General features: G+C 42.8%; 1 protein-coding gene across 1 annotated transcript in view; it reads left to right on the forward strand.

Annotated features, from left to right (window-relative positions):
- Positions 1-23,319, forward strand: part of hecw2a (HECT, C2 and WW domain containing E3 ubiquitin protein ligase 2a) — a 42,699-nt gene that overhangs the window by 6,546 nt on the left and 12,834 nt on the right. The window contains exons 2-21 of the mRNA XM_061792549.1: positions 1,847-2,450; positions 6,144-6,251; positions 6,914-7,008; positions 7,118-7,184; positions 7,770-7,939; positions 8,366-8,505; positions 8,597-8,697; positions 9,445-10,265; positions 10,977-11,259; positions 11,417-11,509; positions 13,171-13,321; positions 15,273-15,379; positions 15,463-15,587; positions 16,683-16,868; positions 18,074-18,208; positions 20,017-20,122; positions 20,213-20,309; positions 20,414-20,497; positions 22,502-22,587; positions 22,681-22,801. Coding sequence (XP_061648533.1) covers positions 2,072-2,450; positions 6,144-6,251; positions 6,914-7,008; positions 7,118-7,184; positions 7,770-7,939; positions 8,366-8,505; positions 8,597-8,697; positions 9,445-10,265; positions 10,977-11,259; positions 11,417-11,509; positions 13,171-13,321; positions 15,273-15,379; positions 15,463-15,587; positions 16,683-16,868; positions 18,074-18,208; positions 20,017-20,122; positions 20,213-20,309; positions 20,414-20,497; positions 22,502-22,587; positions 22,681-22,801 — 3,455 coding nt within the window. The 5' untranslated portion in view covers positions 1,847-2,071. The remainder of the gene's footprint in view (positions 1-1,846; positions 2,451-6,143; positions 6,252-6,913; positions 7,009-7,117; positions 7,185-7,769; positions 7,940-8,365; positions 8,506-8,596; positions 8,698-9,444; positions 10,266-10,976; positions 11,260-11,416; positions 11,510-13,170; positions 13,322-15,272; positions 15,380-15,462; positions 15,588-16,682; positions 16,869-18,073; positions 18,209-20,016; positions 20,123-20,212; positions 20,310-20,413; positions 20,498-22,501; positions 22,588-22,680; positions 22,802-23,319) is intronic.

Here is a 23,319-nt window from a genome sequence, read left to right on the forward strand (position 1 = left end):
AACAGTTAGAAGTCTCTTTTTGGAAGAATGATTCACTATTTTTGTACCCTCAAGCTTTTGGTGACTTACCAGATGAATGAGTTGTGATTACTCAATAAGGTATTCTTTGTCTGTTAAAAATTGACCTTACGTGAGTCATTGCTACTACATTAAAATCATATAGCCAATAAAGGTCACTGCATCAAAGATGTGCAGGTGAGTAACTGCACTACACTGACCTATAAAAAAAAATCTGCAATTCACTGAATCCGGTAATAAATTAACCGCAATACAGCAAGGGATTGTTCTGTGTACTGTATATGTTTCTACGTACTGTATCTAAGAGTGATTGTTCTGGGGAGTTTCAATAGTTGGGGTAAGTGAAGCCAAAGCCCCAGCACTACTGCAGATTAATCTTGCAAAGCAGACGTTGTTGAAGCAGACAGTTAAGACACTTGAAACATGGTAAATGTAAACGGGCTTTCACTTGTATAGTGCTTTTCTATCTTCAAGGTAGCCTAAGCACTTTAATACAGTCTCCTCATTCACAGCAGCACGAACCACTTGGGGTTCAGTATCTTACTCAAGGACACTTTAATATGTTCACAAGGGCTGAGGGTCGAACCCACAACCTTCAAATTGGTAGACCACCACTCTGTCACCTGTGTCGTACCACCCCACATCTGATTTAAAGGCAGGCCAGCCTTTCGCTTTCATTCTACGGTACACCTGCTGCACAAATAGTATTTGACCTTATGTGTTCACAATAATGACGGTGTTTCCAGGTGTCTGATTAACACAGATTCTCATGATTACAATGTAGTTATTTTTAGATTATTATAACAATCAGACCCTCCTGTCATTTTCCCAGAATCAATCTCTAATCCCATGTTAGGTCCAAAGCGATGGAATGGAGATTAAATGTGGAAATGGTTCAGATTGAGAATGTTTGTGAGGAAATGAGTCTTTGCCTCTGTTGTTGTGGTCATCCCCCCCTCTTCTGTGCGTGGTGAAATTTTCTCATGTTCTTCTTCTTTTACTTCTGTGATGATGGAAAGTTAAGACATTTTATAATTTTATTTTGTGTTGATGGCATACCGTTATGACATTTTCTTGTCTTTGTCTGTGATAAAATACAGTTTTAAAATGGTCCCCCGATAGAGAGTTACAGTTACGATGCTTTTTCGTTTTATTTCTGTGATGGACAATTACAAAATGTTCTCATTTTATGGACATTTTGCAGATGGACCAGTTTTTGGAAAACGCTTTTTTTTTTGGTTCTTTTTTTTCAATTTACATCTGCGGTTTACATCTCATTTGACTGATGTATGATGGACAAATAGGACACTTTTTTATTTTATTTCAGTGATGGACAGTTGCAACATTTTACTGTTTTCTTCTGTGTTGATGAACACTCATGGCTTTTTTGTTTTGTTTTTTAACTTCTGTGGATAATCAGTTACGGCATTTTCTCTTGTTACTACCCAGACGATGGACAGCTATGTCTCATTCCTTTGCTTTATTTCGATGATGATGGACAAATACAAATTGTTTTCATTTCTGTTTTGATGAACAGCTATGACATTTTCTCGTATTATTTCTGTGCTGATGGACAGGTGCAACATTTTATTGTTTTAGTTCTGTAATGAGCTAGCTAAGAAATGTTCTTGGTTTTTTTCTTGTTTCGTTTGATTTAAATCCAAGTATTTACAGTGCCAAATCCTTAAAGTTCTGAGGGTAAAGGCTTTACTTTGTCATATGGAAAGTTGGAAAACCTGCCAAACATACAGTCAAAGTAGTTGGTCTAATTGTTCATACAGTATGTGATGTTGTAGTTTCATGAGTTCTCTTGCCTTTCTTTCTCCAGATACTGACTGACTAAGATTTCAGGACACTAGCGAGACAAAGAACTCCTGTGACAATGGGGGACACCAAGAAACAAGAACCCACAGTCTGATTCAACCCACACAAAACCTGCTGAATTCTACTGAAAAACATAGCATTTAGTCATGAGTCACCGATATGCGTCCTGACTTCAGAGACTGGCAGCTTCCTCGCTAGACGGGATTATCGATCAAAGTCACGACACAACATGCGTCCGTCCCTCGCCACCGCCGTCCTCCCGGCCAGGACCCGCACCCAAAATGCTCCCAATTTGGCCGTGGGGGGCCGCGAGCACCTCTCAGCCCCTCGTAGGCGCAGCCCCAATCTGCGGCACACTCTCAGCCCGGAGAACCTCCGGAGCCTGGCGGAGAGAGGGGGGGCCTTGGTGGACGCCGTGTCCATGGTGGGCGGTCCCGTTGGGCTGCCCCGCGCCAACAGTGACACGGACCTGGTGAGCTCGCAGACCAGGTCTTCGTTGACCGCGTCCACCCTGGACTTCACGCTGAACCGGGGCCAGACCCTCGTCATATCCTGGGACATCAAAGAGGAAGTGGACGCCACCGACTGGATCGGACTGTACCATATCGGTAAGGGGATGATTTCGGAACACAAATAATTGTTTTGAGAAGGGACATATTATTTTAAGTTTCTTTTTTATGGGGTGTTTACAAATACTCTCAACGGACAATAAGGAGGTCCTCATTAGGGTCATGGGTGAGCTGACTATCTCAGCTGACTTCTCAGTCTGTGTGGGGTCGCCGGCTGACTTGGGGCCTAGGGTAGGGTGTCGGCTACACAGCAGGGCAAGAAAATTAGGATGAAAAGTATACTGTAATTCTTAATCTTAATTGTTAATCTGTGTATTTTGAGTTAAGACACCTGGGAAGGGTTTTAAATAATGAAAAAATGCATAATATGTCTCCTTTAAATAAATGTGGGCTTTGGGCCACGTAATGTCTGTTTGTTGGTGCCTTTATCCATACATTTTGTTGTCACCCAGATGAATGGCTGATGTTTATTCACGCATTGAAGACTTCCATCCATCCATTTTCTGAGCCGCTTCTCCTCACTAGGATCGCGGGCGTGCTGGAGCCTATCCCAGCTATCATCGGGGAGGAGGCGGGGTACACCCTGAACTGGTTGCCAGCCAATCGCATGGCACATACAAACAAACAACCATTCGCACTCACAGTCACACCTACGGGCAATTGAGAATCTCCAATTAATGCATGTTTTTGGGATGTGGGAGGAAACCGGAGTGCCCGGAGAAAACCTATGCAGGCACGGGGAGAACATGCAAACTCCACACAGGCGGGGCCGGGCATTGAACCCGGGTCCTCAGAACTGTGAGGCTGACGCTCTAACCAGTCGGCCACCGTGCCGCCGCATTGAAGACTTTAGGGATAAAATATTTGAGATTTCCAAGGCTTGGCGAGAGGAACTCTGTTTGTCTCTAGGCGTTCTTGTCTTTAACAAAACATCGATCTTTATGCCAGATCATCAAACGCCATGTTTATGGAAGTGGTTGCTGAAGGCAAGTGGTGCCTTTGAACATTGTTAACTGTCATGTTCATGTTAAACGAATTTATTTCTGGTATAGTAAAGATAAAATTAAAATAAAACCAAAAAATACACTGATTGTGTGCCGGTGGTTTAGTTTCTGCATATTTTTTTGCAACTGTATGTTTTCAAAAAAAGAAACAAAAATACATATGGGGAAAAAGTGAAAAATAGAAAAAAACTAAAATCTTGGTACCAAATATTGGACAAAAAAAATATTAGAAATACTTAAATATGAGGGGGGAATGAATAAATGAAAATACTAATTATTAGGGAAGTGAAATACAAATGCGTTAGGAAAAAAATAAAAGAATACAAAATACAAAACAATTTGATGGAAAATACAATGAAATTGATGAAAATAAAAAATATTGGGAAAAATTATTATTATTATTATTTTTAAAAAATTAGATAAAAATACAATGAAAACAATACCGCATTCGCATGAAATTGGACGCATATCGCGAGCCAGAGGTTGAGCTGCACTGTGTTTGTTTACAGAGTCGACTTTTGGCTAGAGCAAGAATTTTAAATAATAAAAACTAAAAACTGCTCGGATTAATTTGTGGAATAAATTGAAGATTCTCAAAAACGTGCATATATTATGAAATGACAAACGCACTGTAAATCTTAAAACTCTTCTTTTGAGGACAGTGTAACATCAATATGTTGTCTTGTGCCGTGACGGTCTGGGATGCTAACTGGGATAGCGTGTTGTTTCCAAGTTGCTATCGAGAATTCTGCTTACAGAGAGGAACAAGTGAGTGCTGAACAAGGCTATCAGGATCTCGAGCTCTCTGACGGTGCTGAAAAGTAATACTCTAGTAATAGTGTCCAACAGGCACATTTGTTATCAAGACATGACATGCCCCTCCAAAAATATTGTGTTGCTGGATTAGAAACACAACTTGGAAGACAGCACTTGCGTTTCAGTTTCATATTTTTAGCCTGTGAAGACTGTTTCTTCTCGAGGTGTAACCAACACGAAAACCCAGGAACTCTCTACGGGTCAAAACAAGAAATTCTGTAGTCACTCGGTTCAATATGGTCGAACGAGATGAAGGAAAACATCAGGCGCCGCCCAGGTCGCTTGATATTGATCGTATGGCTTCAGGACTTCATTACCTACGCCAAGGTCTTAACACCCTACTGTCTATCTTGACTAAGCAGACATTCAATGATGCCCCCCAACCCCCAACTCCCGCCCCCCCCGGGATTACTTTGTCATTGATCTGAGCATTAATCATGTCAGCAAGTTCAGCTGTTACTATGATTTGAGTGTGTATCACTGAAACAATTTTTTTTGCACGCAAATACAAAACATACAAATATGCAAATATTAAATGGAACAAAATAAAAAAAATATTGGGAACAAATATTACCCCCAAAATGGGAAAACAAATACACTGGTACAAGTGGGGTTGCTAGGCTTATTGAAGGGGGCTTCAGCCATCAAAAGATTCAGAGAATTTGGAGAAATCTCTGCACGTAAGTGGCAAAGCAAAGACCAAGACTGAATGCCCATAATTTTCGATCGCTCAGGTGGCACTGCATTAAAAACTCACATCATTCTGTAAAGGTTATTGTCACGTGGGCTCTGGAACACTTTAGAAAACCATTTTAAGTTAACACAGTTCATCGCTACATCTACAAATGCAAGTTAAAACTCTACCATGCAAATGTAAAGCCGTATACAGGTATCAACAACACCCAGAAACACACCGGCTTATTTGGGCCCAAACTCATTTGAGATGGACTGACGCAAAGTGGAAAAGTGTGCTGTTGTCTGATGAGTCCACATTTCAAATTGTTTTGGAACTTATGGACGGCGTGTCTTTTTTCTCAGCCTAAGAGGGAAAGTATCATCCAGATTGTTATCAGTGCAAATTTAAAAAGCCAGCATCTGTGATTGTATGGGGTGTGTTAGTACCCATGGCATTGGTAACTTGCACATTTGTGAAGGCACCATTAATGCTGAAAGGTACATACAGGTTTTGGAGCAACATATGCTGCCATCCAAGCAACGTCATTTTCAGGGACATCCCTGCTTATTTAAGCAAGACAAGGCCAAGCCACATTCTGCACATTACAACAATATGGCTTTGTTGTAAAAGAGTGCCAGTACTAGACTGGCCTGCCAGTAGTCCAGACCCGTTTCCCATTGAAAATGGTTGGCACATTATGAAGCGTAATATACCACAACGGAGACCCTGGACTGTAAAGCAAATAAAGTTAGGATCCTCGAGTAGGTCCCTCTGCCGTGGGAAAGAATTCCACCTACAAAGCTTCAACAATTAGTGTTCTCACTTCGTGTTGTTCAATTGAATATAGATTGAAAAGGATTTGCAAATCATTGTATTTTGTTTTAATTTTTATTTAACTTCATTGGAATTGAGGTTTGTACCAGAAAGACCAACCACAATTTTAATACCTGTTTTAGTAAAGAAAAGTAGCAATGTATTGTAACAAAAAAATAAAAGAGAATATAAATAAATGGTTTTATAAAGTGCAACTATTGTATGCACTGTCGCATTCGTGTGTTGGATGTGTACCGTTAAGGCTGTGTGTGTGCCATCAGGAGCTGGAGTCACAGTTTCTCCATTCGAATGTTTTCATTTTGTATCTGTGTGTTTGATTGTTTGTTTTACTATTCTGGGAATATCAGCATGCCAGGGTCCGGTTAGTCTCAGGTTGTGTTCTGTTCTCCTACTATCCTCCAGATGAGACAAGCCCGTCAAACGTGTGGGACTGTAAGAACCGAGGGGTGAATGGCACCCAGAAAGGTCAGATTGTTTGGAGGCTGGAGACCGGGCCCTACTTCATGGAACGTGAGTAGCTGATGTCAGACCTGATCAATGGTGTTAATTTTTTACTGTGCTTGGAATTGCCTTTTTGGGGCTCTCAACAAGCCCCAAAAGTCACTAATTTTTTAATTAATTGTGTGTATCCTGGTGAAAATGTATGTAACCAAACAACAATTCCACTAAACTCACTCAGTAGTACCCTCCCTGAAAAGTTAGAATAAATTAGCCCCTGACACCAGAGTCATCGATTCGCATCAAAGTTGGTGTAAATGTCTATCATAACAGGATGCATGAAACATTCTCAAGGACCCATGGCCAAAATTGAACAGGAAGTCAGCCATGTTGGAATACAGCAGCCATTTTATGCAAATTCAAGGACTCCAACATTGTTAGAAGGTTGTGGAGGGGGGTGGACATCAGCCCCGTACACCAATTTCACCAGTCGACATGAAATTTGGTAGACATGTCGATCATAACAGGATGCATTAAAAAATCTCATGGACCCAAACCCAGAATTAAACAAGAAATTGACTATTTTGGTTTAAAGCAGCCATTTTGGTCAAATTTCTACTAGGGGATTTGCCCAAATGACCGATAATCAGAAGGAGAAAATACTTGAAGTGGGTGCAAAGGGCGCGTTCGTCATTGCTAACAGCATTAATTCTTTTTGCTATCTCTTCTCACAGCGGAGACCAAGATCTGTTTCAAGTACTACCACGGAGTGAGTGGAGCCCTAAGAGCAACGACACCCTGCATCACTGTGAAGAATACAGCTGTACTGGTGTGTGACTTTTCCAGAGAACGGCCTCCCCCCACCCAATTTTCAAGGGTTCTAAAGTATTTGCGCAAATTGCAAATATAATCATTTTTAATAATTTTGACTTTTGTAGGTTGAAGGCCTTGCGGAGCAGGTGGGTGTCGAACATCCTCGGAAACTGATAAGCTTCACTTTGACAGGTAGGTTGACATGTTTTTCTATGCTTGAGTACCGTATATCCCCAAAGAGTTAAATATGTTAAAATAAGACGACTATAAAACCCCATCCACCCATCCATTTTCTGAGCCGCTTCTCCTCACTAGGGTCGCGGGCGTGCTGGAGCCTATCCCAGCTATCATCGGGCAGGAGGCGGGGTACACCCTGAACTGGTTGCCAGCCAATTGCAGGGCACATACAAACAAACAACCATTCGCACTCACATTCACACCAACGGGCAATTTAGAGTCTCCAATTCATGCATGTTTTTTGGGATGTGGGAGGAAACCGGAGTGCCCGGAGAAAACCCACGCAGGCACGGGGAGAACATGCAAACTCCACACAGGCGGGGCCGAGGATTGAACCCCAGTCCTCAGAACTGTGAGGCTGACGCTCTAACCAGTCGTCCACTGTGCCGCCACTATAAATCCCCCAAAAGAGCAAATTTAGCTTTAAATTGTGTATCAAAATAATCTAATAAATTATCTGGGTACATATAAAAAGGTGTCAGAGTTGGCGTTCGGGTACAGAATTTTTTCTAAATTGTACTACTTCATTTGTGCTCACAGATCTGCGTGCCACCGGCCTAAAGAAAGGTATGTTCTTCCATCCGGATCCGTACCTCAAGATGTCAATCCACCCTGGGAAGAGGAGTGTCTTCCCTGTCTTCAGCCACCACGGACAGGAACGCCGCTCGGCCATCATTGCCAACACCGTCAATCCGGTTTGGCATGGAGAGGTCCCTACAATATCTTCTAATCCCAACCTTAACCAAACCCTAACCAGAATTAACTAACTCTTAAATCTAAGCCTTCTGTTTATGACAAAATAAAAAATATATACTGTAATGATAACTTGAAGCCTTAACTTCTAACTTAACCAATACCCCAACCTCCTAACCCAAACCCACCTCTTAACCTTAAACCCCTAATCCTTCCCCACAAGCCTCTCCCTAAACATCTAATCCTTCAATTCAGTCAATCACAATACCATACCTTTAACCGAACCTCCTAACTTTACTTTCGAACACTAAGCCTTTAGGTCAGTTTGTCAAAATACCATAAACCCCGAACCCTACCTCCCAATCCTAACCTTCTATCCCTAAACCAAACCCTACCCCCAACTGTAGTCCTAACCCTAGCCCTGTGTGTGTCTCCTTCTCCAGAAATACACATTTGTAGCGCTGATGACTGACATCCTGTACATCGAGGTGAAGGACAAGTTTGCCAAAAGTCGACCCATCATCAAGCGCTTCCTTGGCCAGTTGACCATCCCTGTGCAGCGTCTTATTGAGAAAATACCTGGGTAGGTAACCACCTTAAATATGGGTGTGCTGTAACACAAAGTACTAGTGACATAAATGTACAGATAAATACTGTGTGTTTTGGTGTCACAGAGTCCAGCCCGTGACTTTTCCCCTGTGCCGACGCCTACCAACAGAACACGTCAGCGGACAGCTACAGTTCAAAGTGGAACTCACCTCAACTGGACCTGATGGTAAGTGTTTATGGACCAAGATGCAAATAGCAAAAAAATCACATCTACTGGATGCCCCCCCTAAGCCACCAACATTTTGCCTATATTAACAGCCTCAATCCTTAAGTAATACTACAAGCTGTGATTGTAGCAGTTTGTGTTCAGAAAAAAGCACCAGAAGTGCCAGGACACTGGTGTGTATGTCGTGGCTTTGCAACCTATAAAAATATCATTACAGTAATCCCCCGCCTATTTGCGGTACATATTCACAAATTACTTTTTCACGTTGTTTTCTGTGGAACCTATCCCCAGTTGTTTGCTGAAAAACTCACCTATTCATGTTTTTTTTGTGCTCTAAAACACCCTAAGATGCCACAAGATGCCACCAAAGTCATTGCGAAATAGGAATTGGGGTCATGGAAGAATGTTGAAGTGATCACTCTTGATTAAAAGACTAAAATCTTTGTATGTCAGGGAGGAGGTAAAGTACATTTAGTTTGGATTACTAATTGAAGTTATGAAGAGTTTTTGCCGCATGTGTAAGTACATGTACATTTCCGGTGCATTTTTTTCTTAATCAACTCATCTCTAAGCCATCTATGTTTAAGGGTAATTGACTTATAAATGATATTAAAGTGGTTTGCGGTATATCTATCAATAGATTGTACAATACAAATCGGGTGGATTTTTCCGCAAATAGCTCAGGATCGGTTCCACTAATAAAAACGGCAATCTTAGAAGCTTACTCACCATGTTACTTCTCCCCAGGTGCCTCTCCAGATTCCATCATTAGCCTTTCGACCTTCAATGGAGCTCCGGGGACGCCTTCAGACGATGAAGACCTTCCTCACCACCTTCCAGGAGTCGTTTTGGCAGGGCCCTCCCCCACCGGATCGCAGAGTCCTCAAGGCATCTGGGGAGGCGGGGCGGCGGCAGCCTACCCAGAAAAGGAGCTACTACTTGTTGGAGCCGGGGCGAGGTTTTTGGAGGGGCATGAGTTGCTCCAGAGGTCCCTCAGCGAGGACCTGGATGCTATTGAGGCCCCGAAGGGTCCCGGGGAAAGACCATTGGGTGCAGCCTCGCCGAAACTGCGCTCCAGCTTCCCCACACACACGCGCCTCAGTGCCATGTTGCACATCGACTCAGACGAGGATGAGGAGAAGTCCGGGTTTGGAGAAATTCCCCCCATGCCGCCTTCCCCACTGCTACTTAACGGGGAACCTCCAGACATTAGTGGTCCAGATGAAGATGAGCCGTCTCCTGGGCTACAACTGGTCCCAGAGCAGCATGGGGAAGAGGAACCAGAGAGTGTTTGTGCTGAAGAGACAGCCCAGCTGTCCCCTGTGGTGGAAACCGGTCAGGAACAGGATGACATTCCGGAGCCTGAGGTCTTCTCTGAGGCAGAGGAAGCTCCGTTCACAGAGGCAGTTTCCCACAATGCTTTGTCACAGGGTGAGGAGGCCCCCGAGGTGGGAAGAGGTCCGGCTGAGGAGCCTTCTTCAGGGGTGGACACGTGCTCCATGGCCACAGCCCTGCAGACGGCCATGTCGTCATCAGATAGTTGTCCAATCACGTTGACCATGGCTGTGGTGAGAAAAAAAATCTGAAATACTATGAGCGATTTCACTTTGTTAAATATTTTCCTTGAAATATTGTTATATTTAGCTATATCTAGTTTTGTTAATATTTTTGCCCCTGACAAGTTTCACCAATCAACATGAAATTGGGTGAAGATGTCTATTGTAACAGGATGAACCAAAAATTATAACGTACCCATGGCTGAAATTAAAAAGAAAGTTTGATATTTAGGGCAAATATCAAATCCAACCGAGACTCAATTGAAAGCAGGTATCCAAGACAGCTGGGTGATGCTAAATGGGCAGTTTTTTTTTACCTCCACCATCTAATATTGGAGGAGTATTGCGTCAAAGGCTCTCACTCAGTCTGGAATTTGTCTAAAGTTCCTGGTTCAGTTCTTCCAATTTTATGTTGATTGCTGCAACTAGGGATACATTTTTTCCAAATTTCTAACAAAGTATGAGACCCAAAATTTGCCTGAAATGTCTGCTTCAAACCAAAATAGCCGACTTCCTGTACAATATCAAGCATAGGTTCTTCACACCTTTTCCTGCTTCTGTATTTGATAGACATGGCCACCCAATTGTGCATTGATTGGTCAAACTGGTGTCAGTGGAGGATTTTTTTTCCACCTTTCCATGAGGAGCAGCTGGCCGGGTTTTTCGGGTTTGCATTCGGTACCCCTAAAATATATGATTTTTTTCCTTGTGATAACCTCGTAGGAAGCAGAGGAAGGGGCTGATGCAGCCATCGATCCGGGGGGAGATATGATTGGTGGCACCACGCCGTCCAGTCCGCCTTTAGACTGTGAGGGTGGTGTTTGTCCCGAGGCTGAAGGAGAAGCAGCCTCTGCTCCGGCGCTTGAGGAGATAGGCATGAGGAAGCTAAGTCTGCAGGCCATGGGCGGCGTGGCCGAAGAACTTGACGGCGATGAGTCCAAGCCGCACAAGGAGATGGGCTCTGTGGAGTCTGAGCAAGTTACAACAGAAACAGATGGAGAGGAAGGTATGGCGAGGTCTGTTCACTTTCCTTCTCAAACTGCAGTCACACCAAACCCTAACATTAGACTAGCACAAGAGCTTATACTGACTATGTGGGGAACAATAGACGTACTGGAACAAAATCTTCATTTTATGGACATGGTCTGTTTTTCTGTACCCAGGTACGCCTGTCAACGGTCATCCTGTACGGTCGCTTCCATCTGTACGACATGATATTCACCGTTACCAGCGAGTGGACGAGCCTCTACCACCGAGTAAGTCTCTATGTAGCAGAATTGCCATCTGGCTCGGATCCCTGCTTCTGACTGAGGCTCATTTGGGCGAATTCCCTGGTCGGACCTAAAAGTACAAGCTCTGGAATTCATCCAAAAAGGCTGGCTCGAACCAAAATGGCCAACTTCCCATTTAATTTCAAGCATGGTCTCTCCAGAACTGTCCGTCGGGAAGCCAAATCTCAGATTCAGGAGGAGCAGTGTGGTTTTTGTCCTGGCCGTGGAACAGTGGACCAGCTCTACACCCTCGGCAGGGTCCTCGAGGGTGCATGGGAGTTCGCCCAACCAGTCTACATGTGTTTTGTGGACTTGGAGAAGGCGTTAGACTGTGTCCCTCGGGGGTTCCTGTGGGGGGGGGTGCTTCGGGAGTATGGGGTACCGAACCCCCTGATACGGGCTGTTCGGTCCCTGTACGACCGGAGTCAAAGAGTTTGGTCCGCATATCCGTCAGTAAGTCGGACTCGTTTCCGGTGAGGCTGCCCTTTGTCACCGATTGTGTTCCTAACTTTTATGGACAGAATTTCAAGGCGCAGCTGAGGCGTAGAGGGGGTCCGGTTTGGTGGCCTCAGTATTGGATGTCTGCTTTTTGCAGATGATGTGGTTCTGTTGGCTTCATCAAGCCGTGTTCTCCAACTCTCACTGGAGTAGTTCCCAGCTGAGTCTGAAGCGGCCAAAGATCCTGCCCCAAGTGGAGGAGTTCAAGTATCTTGGTGTCTTGTTCACGAGTCTGGAAAGAATGGAATGGGAGATCGACAGGCGGCTCGGTGCAGCGTCTGCAGTGATGCAGACTTTGTATCGATCCGTTGTGGTAAAGAAGGAGCTAAGCCGAAAGGCGAAGATCTCGATTTACCGGTCGATCTACGTTCCTACCCTCACCTATGGTCACGAGCTGTGGGTCGTAACCGAAAGAACAAGATCCCGGATACAAGCGGCCAAAATGAGTTTCCTCCGCAGGGTGTCCGGACTCTCCCTTAGAGATAGGGTGAGAAGCTCGGTCATCCAGGAGCATCTCAGAGTAGAGACACGCTGGAGAGACTACGTCCTTCGGCTGGCCTGAGAACGCCTTCTTTACACCTCTCACAATATTTTTGTCATAAACTGCTGTTGTTTTACTGATCTACTCATTCGATATCCTTTGCGTAGCACACCAGTTGTTTCTTTGTTCTTCAGGGCATTCCAAATTGTTGCATTAGCTAAGGCCAATTTTGACAATAGGTCGTTTTTCCACGGATAGACAGCTCTCTGGTCTTCATGTTTGTTCGACCTCTCGTCATTTATATAAATGGAGTCTTCACAGCGGAATTTGGATGTTCTCCCCGTGCCAGCGTGGGTTTTCTCCGGGCACTCTGTTTTACTCCCATATTCCAAAAGCATGCATGGTAGGTTGATTGAAGACTAAATTGTCCGTAGGGGTGAATGTGAGTGTGAATGGTTGTTTGTTTATATGTGCCCTGCGATTGGCTGGCGACCAGTTCAAAGTGTACCCCACCTCTTGCCTATAGTCAGCTGGGATAGGCTCCAGCACATCCGCGACCGTAGTGAGGATAAGCAGAACGGAAAATGGATGGATGGATGACTCCTACCTGGCAATTACGTGAATCAGTACTTTAGTATTGTCACTGATGCTGCTGGTCTCCTCTCAGACTGGGAGGCCCGGATCGACAGTCATGGCAGGATCTTTTTTGTGGACCACGTGAACAGGACCACGACATGGCAGCGACCCACCGGACCCCCAGCACCACAGGGCCTGACCCGGTCCAACTCCATTCAGCAGATGGAGCAACTCAATCGCAGGTGACAGTGGACAAAAGTTTGTACCGCAATTGGCATCATGGTTTCAGTTACTCCCACCAAAAGAAGATTTAAAAATTATACATTTTTCTGTCATTATATAGAGATCACGTTTTTAGACGGCAGCACACTCAGCACTTAGACATGATTTCTTAGTATAAAACTGTGATTTTCCTTATTTACTGATCAATACACCTTTAATGTACCATACTTCCACCATATTTTTTCTTTTAAGGCTGCCCTAGACGTACTCCACAGGGGTCAAGGGATTGCACCACTGAAGCTGTGGCTGCTATGGGTATCCTATGATATGGCACCCTATGATTTGAAAGTATAATATGGAAAGTCCTGGGGTGGCCACACCATGACTATGCCAGAAGCTGCAATTATTTTCTGTATTTGATAATAGACACACCTCTTACAGTATTTAATGTATTTGGACCTGTTTTTTCCTTGGAAGGGTACTCCACTGGTTCTCAATAGGGTTGATTGAGGTCAGTGGATTATTTTTTTTTCCCCACACCATGAGTGTTTTTACCTTTGACAATCGACACACTTCCAATGTACCGTATATAGACCAGACTACATGTTTTCCACAGGGTTACTTCAGGATAGAGGCTGACACAGGAGTGGATGTTAACTCCCCCTCCTTCCCACTCCCACATAGGTTGATCCATTCCCTTCTAATCCCAAGTGTTTAAAAAAAATACTTCTTCCCACTCTCACAGAGATCGCTCCCACTCCTTCCCAATAGTGTTTAAAAAAAAATCCCATATCCCAAGTGTTTTAAAAAAAATCCCACACAAAATCCAGTTTTTGAAAAAATAAAATAAATAAATAAATAAATAAAACATAAAAATAAAAAATAAAAATCACACTCCCACAGAGATTGATACCAACCGAGCCAAAACTTTACAGAATTCCACTCCCATTTTTTACTCACAGTTAATCCTGCTTTGTTTTTCTTCCACATAAATTTATTAACAAAAGCTGTTTAGCAATGTGGTGGCACGGTGGACGACTGGTTAGAGCGTCAGCCTCACAGTTCTGAGGAGCAGGGTTAAATCCCCGGTCCCGCCTGTGCGGAGTTTGCATGTTCTCCCCGTGCCTGCGTGGGTTTTCTCCGGGCACTCCTGTTTCCTCCCACATCCCAAAAACATGCATTAATTGGGGACTCTAAATTGCCCGTAGGTGTGAATGAGAGTGCGAATGTTGTTTGTTTGTATGTGCCCTGCGATTGGCTGGCAACCAGTTCAGGGTGTACCCCGCCTCCTGCCCGATGATAGCTGGGATAGGCTCCGGCACGCCCGCGACCCTAGTGAGGTCAGAAAATGGATGGATGGATGTTTAGCAATGTTAAAATGTCAGCCTCTAGTTCAGGGGATTTATGGTGGCCACAACATGAGGTTTTCTCCCTTTATACCTGTAGCAGCCACAACTTCATTGGCATATTTTCCAGCATTTCTAATAATTTCCTCATCTAATGATCAACACATCTCTAATGTACCATATTTGGACCGTACATTTTCCTTTTAACTCATTCACTGCCAGCCTTCCCAGTTAACATGGACATTTGACTTCTAAAGCCGTCAATGGCAGTGAATGTGTTAAGCATACTCCACAGCTTCTCAATAGGTTTGATGTCAGGGGATTATGATGGCACCAGGTTATTACTTCTGGACCTGTGGGTTTCTGCTTGTTTTTTTTTTTTTTTTTTTTTTTACAGTGCTAAAACATTTATTTGACATTTATCACAAAAATCAGAAGAGAGAATCCTGCATCATGAAGTGCTTTAATGCTGACTCTTTCCTTTTTGGTGAGGTTTGGCCATTGTGAGCACGAATAAGGAATTTGGAACAGATTTTTTTTTTTCCAGCATTGCAAGTAAATATCTCAAACTGAACATGTGTGTGTTTGGTTACTGTATGTTTTTTGTTTTTTTCCCCCCAATCAGATACCAGAGCATCAGAAGGACCATAACCAACAGTGATAGAACTGAGGAAACCACAGATGACCTGCTCCCCGAACCAGAAGCTGAACTGATTCCCCACTCCATTTCCGGTCCATTTGAACACACCTACGACAGAAAGACACCCCGTGTATGACCATCATGTAATACGTTTTTGTTTTCTGTTTTTTCATAGAATACAGACGAGATAGCTCCGTGAGTCACTCGAGCGGTCGCTCCCGTCTGTCGCTGCTGCTCCAGTCACCCAGCGCCAAGTTCCTGTGCAGTCCCGACTTCTTTACGGTGCTGCATTCTAACCCCGTCAGTGTCCTCTGCTGCTTAAGTATCATGTTTAATTAACCAACATGCTAAATATCATTATATCCTCATTTGTCTACAAGTCTTCTGCATGGATGTAGTTGGAAGTCATGACTTTGCATGTCAGGAGTGCATTGTCCAACCTACGTTTACCTCATCACAATTTTAGGGGGAAATTTTTTTAAATACATATTTTAGCCATTGAAACAATTATATTAAGTACTTGTTTTCTGACCACTGTAAGTAAAAATTAACCATGAAATTGTGGCCCATTTAAACATATCTCCTCGTCGGAGATGGTCAAAGTATGAGCCCCAGAATTTGCCCTAAATAGCTGTGTAAAACCAAAATGGCTGACTTCCTGTTCCATTTTGTGTATGGGTCTTTGAGACTTTTTCGTGCGTCCTGTTTTGATAGACATGCCCATCCAATTTCATGTAGATCTGTCACACTGCTGTCCGGGGCTGATTTCCTCCACCCCCCCCCCCCCCTACTTTCTAAAGTACAAAGCTTGGAATACCGTCACAATGACTGCTTTAAATGAAAAGCGACTTCCTGTTCAATTCCGTGCATTGCTCCTTGAGACTTTTTTGTGCGTCCTTTACACCCACCCAATTTCATATTCAGCGGTGAAAGTGGTGTCCGGGGCTTATTTTTCCCCAAATTTTCTCACAAAATACAATGCCTGCTGGAATTCACTCAAAATGGCTGCTGCGAACCAAAATGGCCAGCTTTCTGTTCAGTTTTGGTCCTTGAGACTTTTTCATGCCACCTGTCATAATGGACATGTCCACCCAATTTCGTGTCGATTGGTGAAACTCGGGGCTATTTTTTATAACTTTTTAGGGTGCACTATACAGTGAGTTTTGGGGGTGGGGTGATCAGGACCCCTACATTTTCACCAGGATACATGCGTTTGGGGCATGTTGAGGCCTAATAATAGTAATAAAATCATCAGACTTTGATCAATTAATTGTACTATACAGTTCAGCTCTGCAGGGGTAAAAATAGAATCAGACACGTCTAAGTAAAGCTTCAAAGCCAAAAAGCTAAATATCATCACACATTTCTAACCCTGGCTCTCTTACACTTTTCCAGAGTGCCTACCGCATGTTTACGAGCAACACCTGCCTGAAGCATATGATCAGCAAGGTGCGGCGAGACGCTCACTACTTTGAGCGCTACCAGCACAACCGAGACCTGGTCACCTTCCTCAACATGTTCTCTAACAAGCAGCTGGAACTTCCCAGGGGATGGGAAATGAAACATGATCATACTGGGAAGGTGGGTGGGAGCCATTTTGATCAATATACAAATCTGTGCGGAATGATGTTTCCTGCTTATGTTCCTATACTTCCACTCCAAAAGTATTAGAACAACAAAAAAATCCATGCTTTATAATATTTTAGTCTGGAGAGTAACATGGCCAGTCTATAACTTTCCACTTCTTGTCCCTGGTGATCTTTTTTGTTGTGTTAGCAGTGTGTTTTGTGGAATTTCTACCAGGTAAAATGTATTTTCTATAGTAGTGGTTCTCAACTACTGACACCCTGGGACCCGCATTTTCTACTGTTGCAAAGTCATGACAGACGTTTTTAGAAGTTAGCAACAATAAAGAACATGTTTAAAAAAACCTCTGAAAATAAACATTTTTTTTCAAATGCTGTTTCAGTTTGCATGTTCTCCCCGTGCCTGTGTGGGTTTTCTCCGGGCACTCCGGTTTCCTCCCACGTCCCAAAAACATGCATGAATTGGAGATTCTAAATTGCCCGTAGGTGTGAATGTGGGTGCGAATGGTTGTTTGTATGTGCCCTGCGATTGGCTGGCAACCAGTTCAGGGTGTACCCCGCCTCCTGCCCGATGATAGCTGGGATAAGCTCCACATTCAGTCTCCTCTTACGCAGGTAAAATGTATCTCTATTGGGTTTAAGCCTGAAGATTGACTCAGCCTGTCTTATTGCCCCTCAGGAACTCCTTGTTGATTTGGCAGTGTGTTTAGGGGCATTAATGATCTTGCTGCTTGTTTGGGGAAGGGTTACGCCCTTCAGTCCCGCTCTAGCAGGTAAAATGCTTGCTCTATAGGGTTTAAGTCTCAAGATTGACTTGGCCAGTTTACTACTTCCCACTTCTTGCCCCTGATGAATTTCTTTATTTTGGCACAATGACTCCCTGTGTACTCATCCTCTTGAAGTGAATGCAAGTAAAAAATTTAAAAAAACCTGTACATTAATAACCGCTTTCAAAGGATTAAACAGTCGTTGCTCATATTACATTTGTTACTAAAGTGTACTGTCAGTTTGTCTTTAATGAAATATTTATTGCAAGGGGTGTGAGAATGTTTTTTCCTGGGTACTCCAGCTTCTGTAATCTTTACAGGTCTCACTGTTACAATGCTTGGAGGGGGGGGGGGTTTGGAGGCAAGCTCCGAATGAATGTGTGCCTTCGATGGCTGCCTGACCCCTAAAAGTGTTTGCATCTCACTCCCTCAGCCCTTCTTTGTGGATCACAACTGTCGCTCCACAACCTTCATCGACCCGCGGCTGCCTCTTCAGAGCTCTCGCTCCACCGGACTGCTGGCCCATCGCCAGCACCTGAGCCGCCAACGCAGCCACAGCGCTGGTGAGGTGAGAGACCATACGCCACTGCAATAACAGCCTAGTCACATGGAGGCCATTGCATTGTGTTCGTCCAGTGGGCACATTGGGACCACAGGCAGGTTTTCCTCTGTTAACCCGCCTTTTGAGGTTTGTTTCTTAAAAAACTAAAATAAAATAAAATACAGTGGTGCCTTGAGATATGAGTTTAATTTGTTCCTTGACCACGCTCATAACTCCAAACACCTCTATCTCAAATCATTTTTCCCCATTGTAATAAATGGAAATGCCAATAATCTGTTCCAGCCTCCCCCGCAAAGAAACAAAAAAATGTGATGTATTTTTTAATGAAATAGTGCTCTATAATATTATACTTCATAAAAGGTAGTAATTGCATAATTAAATACAATTTAAAAGAATTACATTGTTTTTATCACACTTTTTCCTTCATCTGTGCTGCTCAATCTGTTGTGTGAACCTTGACCATCTGGGAGCAGTATAAGACAGACATGATTATACTGTACTGGAGGTTCAGCTCCTCTTTTTGATTCTCAGTATGACAGTAATATTAGTCGTTCGTTGCAGAGGACAAAGGATATATATGCCCGTGAGTATTACTTTATTATTTGTCTGCATGTGTTGCTGCACCGTTTGTGTTAAGCTATTTGTCGCTTAAAGGTTAACACCACTCCCACATAGATGCTAATTATTAACCCGTGCGCCTATGGAGTTTCCCATTGTATGCTGGAATTCAGGTAGCGGAGGCTATGTGGTTGTTTTAAATACACAATGTGTAATTCTCTTAGTTTTTATGTTTAGTTTGACAGTAACCTTCAGGTGAGAGTGACAATAAACAGCTTGAAGCCTATTTTTGGAAGAATATTTACTTATTATATCTGCCAAACTGCAACTTGTTTTTAAGTGAGTTGACTCAACTGCCACAATACAGCACTCCTATCTGCATTGCAAGTCAAAGTAAAAAACTGGCCAAACGATGACTTGTATCTCGAAAAACTTGTAAGTCGAGTCACTCATTTCTCAAGGCACCACTGTATTAATTCCACCCCCCTTTGCGTGGGTGTTCTTTGGGTTTCCTCCCACCTCCCCAAAACATGCAAATTAGGTTCATTGGAACTGTCCATAAGTGTGAGTGAAAAGTTGTTTGTTAGAAAAACATGTCTTTGCACTTATCAAATGTATGTACTCTGTTTTGTTAATTATAACATCATATGAACTCTGCTCGAGTGTGAAGACAAAAAAAGGTCACTTTGCCCTGCCTCCTTTGCGCTCTCTCTGATATTATAGTATCACAAAACAGACAAACCATATGTTTGGTCGCTGCCTGTTCATGTTTGTTTGTTTGCTGTATGTGACTTCACTTAAGAAAAATAGGCACTTCTTAGGAGCCGCCAGCTTGGTTGTGTTTGAACTGTCTCCTTGCATGCAAGTTTTTATTAGACTGTATTTCGTATTTCTCTCGAAGTGCTTGTCCTGTCTCTTGTCTATTTAGGGTTCACATTTTTCCCGTGATATTGTTTGTCTATACATGCCCTGCGATTAACTGGTGACTGATCCAGGGTGTACCCTGCTTCTCCCGGCGGAAGTCAGCTGGAATACTCCAGCTCACCCTTGACCCTAATATAACCTCTCCATTGCCCGTAGGCGTGAATAGTTTTATCTTTAAAGGTGGCTGGAGATTGACTGGCAACCGGGTGTACGCCATTTCTCTCACAAAAATAAAGAAAATGACAAGATTAACATCCTTGTCCCTGTCCTGTTGTATGCATCGGTGTCAGAACTTGGATGCGACGTGAACCTTCAGTGCCTCCTTTTGACAGGTGGTCGACGACTCCCGGCAAAGCAACCAGGCCACCATGCCCAGGCCCTCTAGCACCTTCAGCGGATCTAGTCGCTCAAGCCAGTACCACGACGTGGTGCCCGTGGGTATGTGGGAAGAAAAACACAACAATGTGGGTAATATAAGACGACCCCTCCCCGCATGTTTTGCACTATTTTCTTAATGTTGTTCTCCAGCATACAACGACAAGATTGTGGCTTTTTTGAGGCAACCCAATGTCTTTGAGATACTGCAGGAGAGACAACCGGAGCTCGCCAGGAACAACTCACTCAAGTATGTTCTGCCATATCATCATCATCATCATCATCATCATCATCAAACCGCAGTTGACCTTTAATCCAGTGTTGAGAAGTAGAAACATGTTCATGTGTTTGTAGGGAGAAGCTGCAGTTCATCCGCAGTGAGGGAGCCAATGGGCTCGCACGTCTCTCCGGGGACGCCGACCTAGTCATGCTGCTGAGGTGAGTCATGTGCCAAGTGTGTATAGTTTTTATGTGCCTGGCTCACGTACACGTAACAAATAAACTTAATTTGATTGCATTTCTGATTTAGGTAAAAAAAATAAAAATAAAAAATACAGATTTTTGTATTTAAATTAAATTACAATTAATTTTTAAATAAAATAAATTTTAATTTGATTTAAATCATCCATCCATCCATCCATTTTCAACACCGCTTATCCTGGTTAGGGTCGCGGGGCGCTGGAGCCTATCCCAGCTGACTTCGGGCGAAAGGCAGACTACACCCTGAACTGGTCGCCAGTCAGTCGCAGGGCACATATAGACACGGACAACCATTCGTACCCACATTCACACCGTCACTGAGTGGGAACTGAACCCACGCTACCTGCACCAAAGTCAGGCGAGTGTACCACTACACCATCAGTGACGCTGATTTAAATCAGTTTAATGTAATTAACTGGAAAATATTTAAACAAATTTTAAAATACATTGTATCACATTTTCAAATATACAGTATTTATTTATTTTTACATTTTTAAATATACATTTATAATAGTAATAGTAATATAATAGTTAGAATTCATATATATAATATTAAAGCAATTTGAATCCATTAATAATTAATTAATTTAACTTAAAGTTTACATTTTTAATATATTAATAATAAATAGTAAAATTATTTACGATCCGTTTTATTATTTATTGTATCCATTTTTAATTTAATTTTATTAATTCATTTTTTATTTAATTAAATCAAAAAAGTAAAGTAACATCTGAATATTTCTCATTTACGCGTAATATTACTCATACACTTTTTTTACATTTTTAATGTACATTTTAAAACTTTATGAATTTAAAATTTCTAATTAAATATTTGGGCAGCACAGTGGACGACTGGTTAGAGCGTCAACTTCACAGTTCTGAGGAGCGGGGTTCAATCCCCGGTCCCGCCTGTGTGGAGTTTGCATGTTCTCCCCGTACCTGCGTGGGTTTTCTCCGGGCACTCCGGTTTCTTCCCACATCCCAAAAACATGCATTAATTGGGGACTCTAAATTCCCCGTAGGTGTGAATGTGAGTGCGAATGTTGTTTGTTTGTATGTGCCCTGCGATTGGCTGGCAACCAGTTCAGGGTGTACCCCACCTCCTGCCCCGATGATAGCTGGGATAGGCTCCAGCACGCCCGCGACCCTAGTGAGGATAAGCGGCTCAGAAAATGGATGGATGGATAATTAAATATTTGGGTTTTTTTAAATTCAATTTCAAACTTAATTATTTTTTTCAATTAAGTTTAAACACATAACCTTAATATGCCATACAGATGCACTATCACAGGGGTGTCAAACGTGTTTTTGTCGCAGGCCACATTGTAGTTACGATTTTCCTCAGAAGGCCGTTATGACTGTTTAACCATATAAATGCTTAATCACCTTTATTACATATTCACAACAAATTGAGGTATAACTAGTTTTGGAATCATAAGACAAGGATAAGTTTGTTCAACTATTGTTCAAGTATCTGTAAAAAGTGGTTTGGTAACAAAAGAATGCAATATCTCAACATTATTGCTTATTACATAGGACAATTTAAAATTTTAGTACAGATTTTAGCAAGAATCACGGAACTTGACGCACATGATCTGCTTTTGCGGGCCACATACAATGATGTGGTGGCCCGGATCTGGCCTTGACTTTGACACCAATGCACTATCACGTCCTTAGCTAAACGCTAACCAGACCTGCGGTGTTAGCAGAAATTAGCATTAACATCTGATAAGCGGCACATACTCGCGCAAATGTTTGGTGAAATTGTCGGGGTGACTGTGGGTCTTTTTGAGTTTGGCAACACGTCCGCTGCATGCACCACGAGGCCGTAACAAGTCGCCACTCACGAAATGTGCTTCTAGTTGTCATGGTGATGAAAGCTGTTCTCCCATCGGTACATCTCGCAGTAAAGAGGGTGGGGTGAGCAGTGGCTCATTTGCATGAGACATTTGTTCTTCACAGCTTATTTGAAGAGGAAGTGATGTCGTACGTGCCGCCTTTGCTCAACCCAAATTACAGCCTCTCTTCGTCTCCTCAGAGTTCCCCGGGTAAGACAATAGCAGCATGACCAAGACACAAATATTGTGGACTTTTTACCTTATTGTCTTTCTATCTATGTTTTTCCCGTTTCAATATCTTAGGCACCCAACGAGCCAACGCCCGCGCTCCTGCGCCTTACAAGCGCGATTTTGAGGCTAAACTGAGGAATTTCTATCGGAAACTGGAGACTAAAGGATATGGACAGGGACCCGGGAAAGTCAAGTAGATGGAAATTTAAATACAAATTCTGAATATGATCTTTAAATTGTATTATATCAGTTGTTTAGTATTAATCTTCCCAGGCCACACACACATACATTATATGTGATTGTTAAGCCACACTTATAGTAGCTTTAACACGCCTCACATAACCTTAATATGACGCATGAAACCTAAATATGAGGCTTGTGCAAGCAAGGCGGCCTACAAACTTGGCTCAGTTACAGCAGTTCTGTCAGTAGAAATGGGCAAAAATTCCTGCCAACTTCTGTGAGAAGCTTGTGGAAAGATATCCAAAATGTTTGAACCAAGTCATACAGTTTAAAAGCAATGGTACCAAATACTATAAAATGTATATATACTTTTGACTTTGAAGGAAGTAATGAAAAATTTCCTTGAAAAAAATATCCTTCTCTCATTATTCTGGCATTTAGCAAATAGAAAAGGTTTTGATAATTCTAATTAACATAAAACAGGAAAGGTTTAGTCTGATTTCATGTCAGAGGGGGGAAAAAAGCGTA

The sequence above is a fragment of the Phyllopteryx taeniolatus genome, chromosome 12 (genome assembly GCF_024500385.1).
Source record: "Phyllopteryx taeniolatus isolate TA_2022b chromosome 12, UOR_Ptae_1.2, whole genome shotgun sequence".
Lineage (NCBI taxonomy): Eukaryota > Metazoa > Chordata > Actinopteri > Syngnathiformes > Syngnathidae > Phyllopteryx > Phyllopteryx taeniolatus.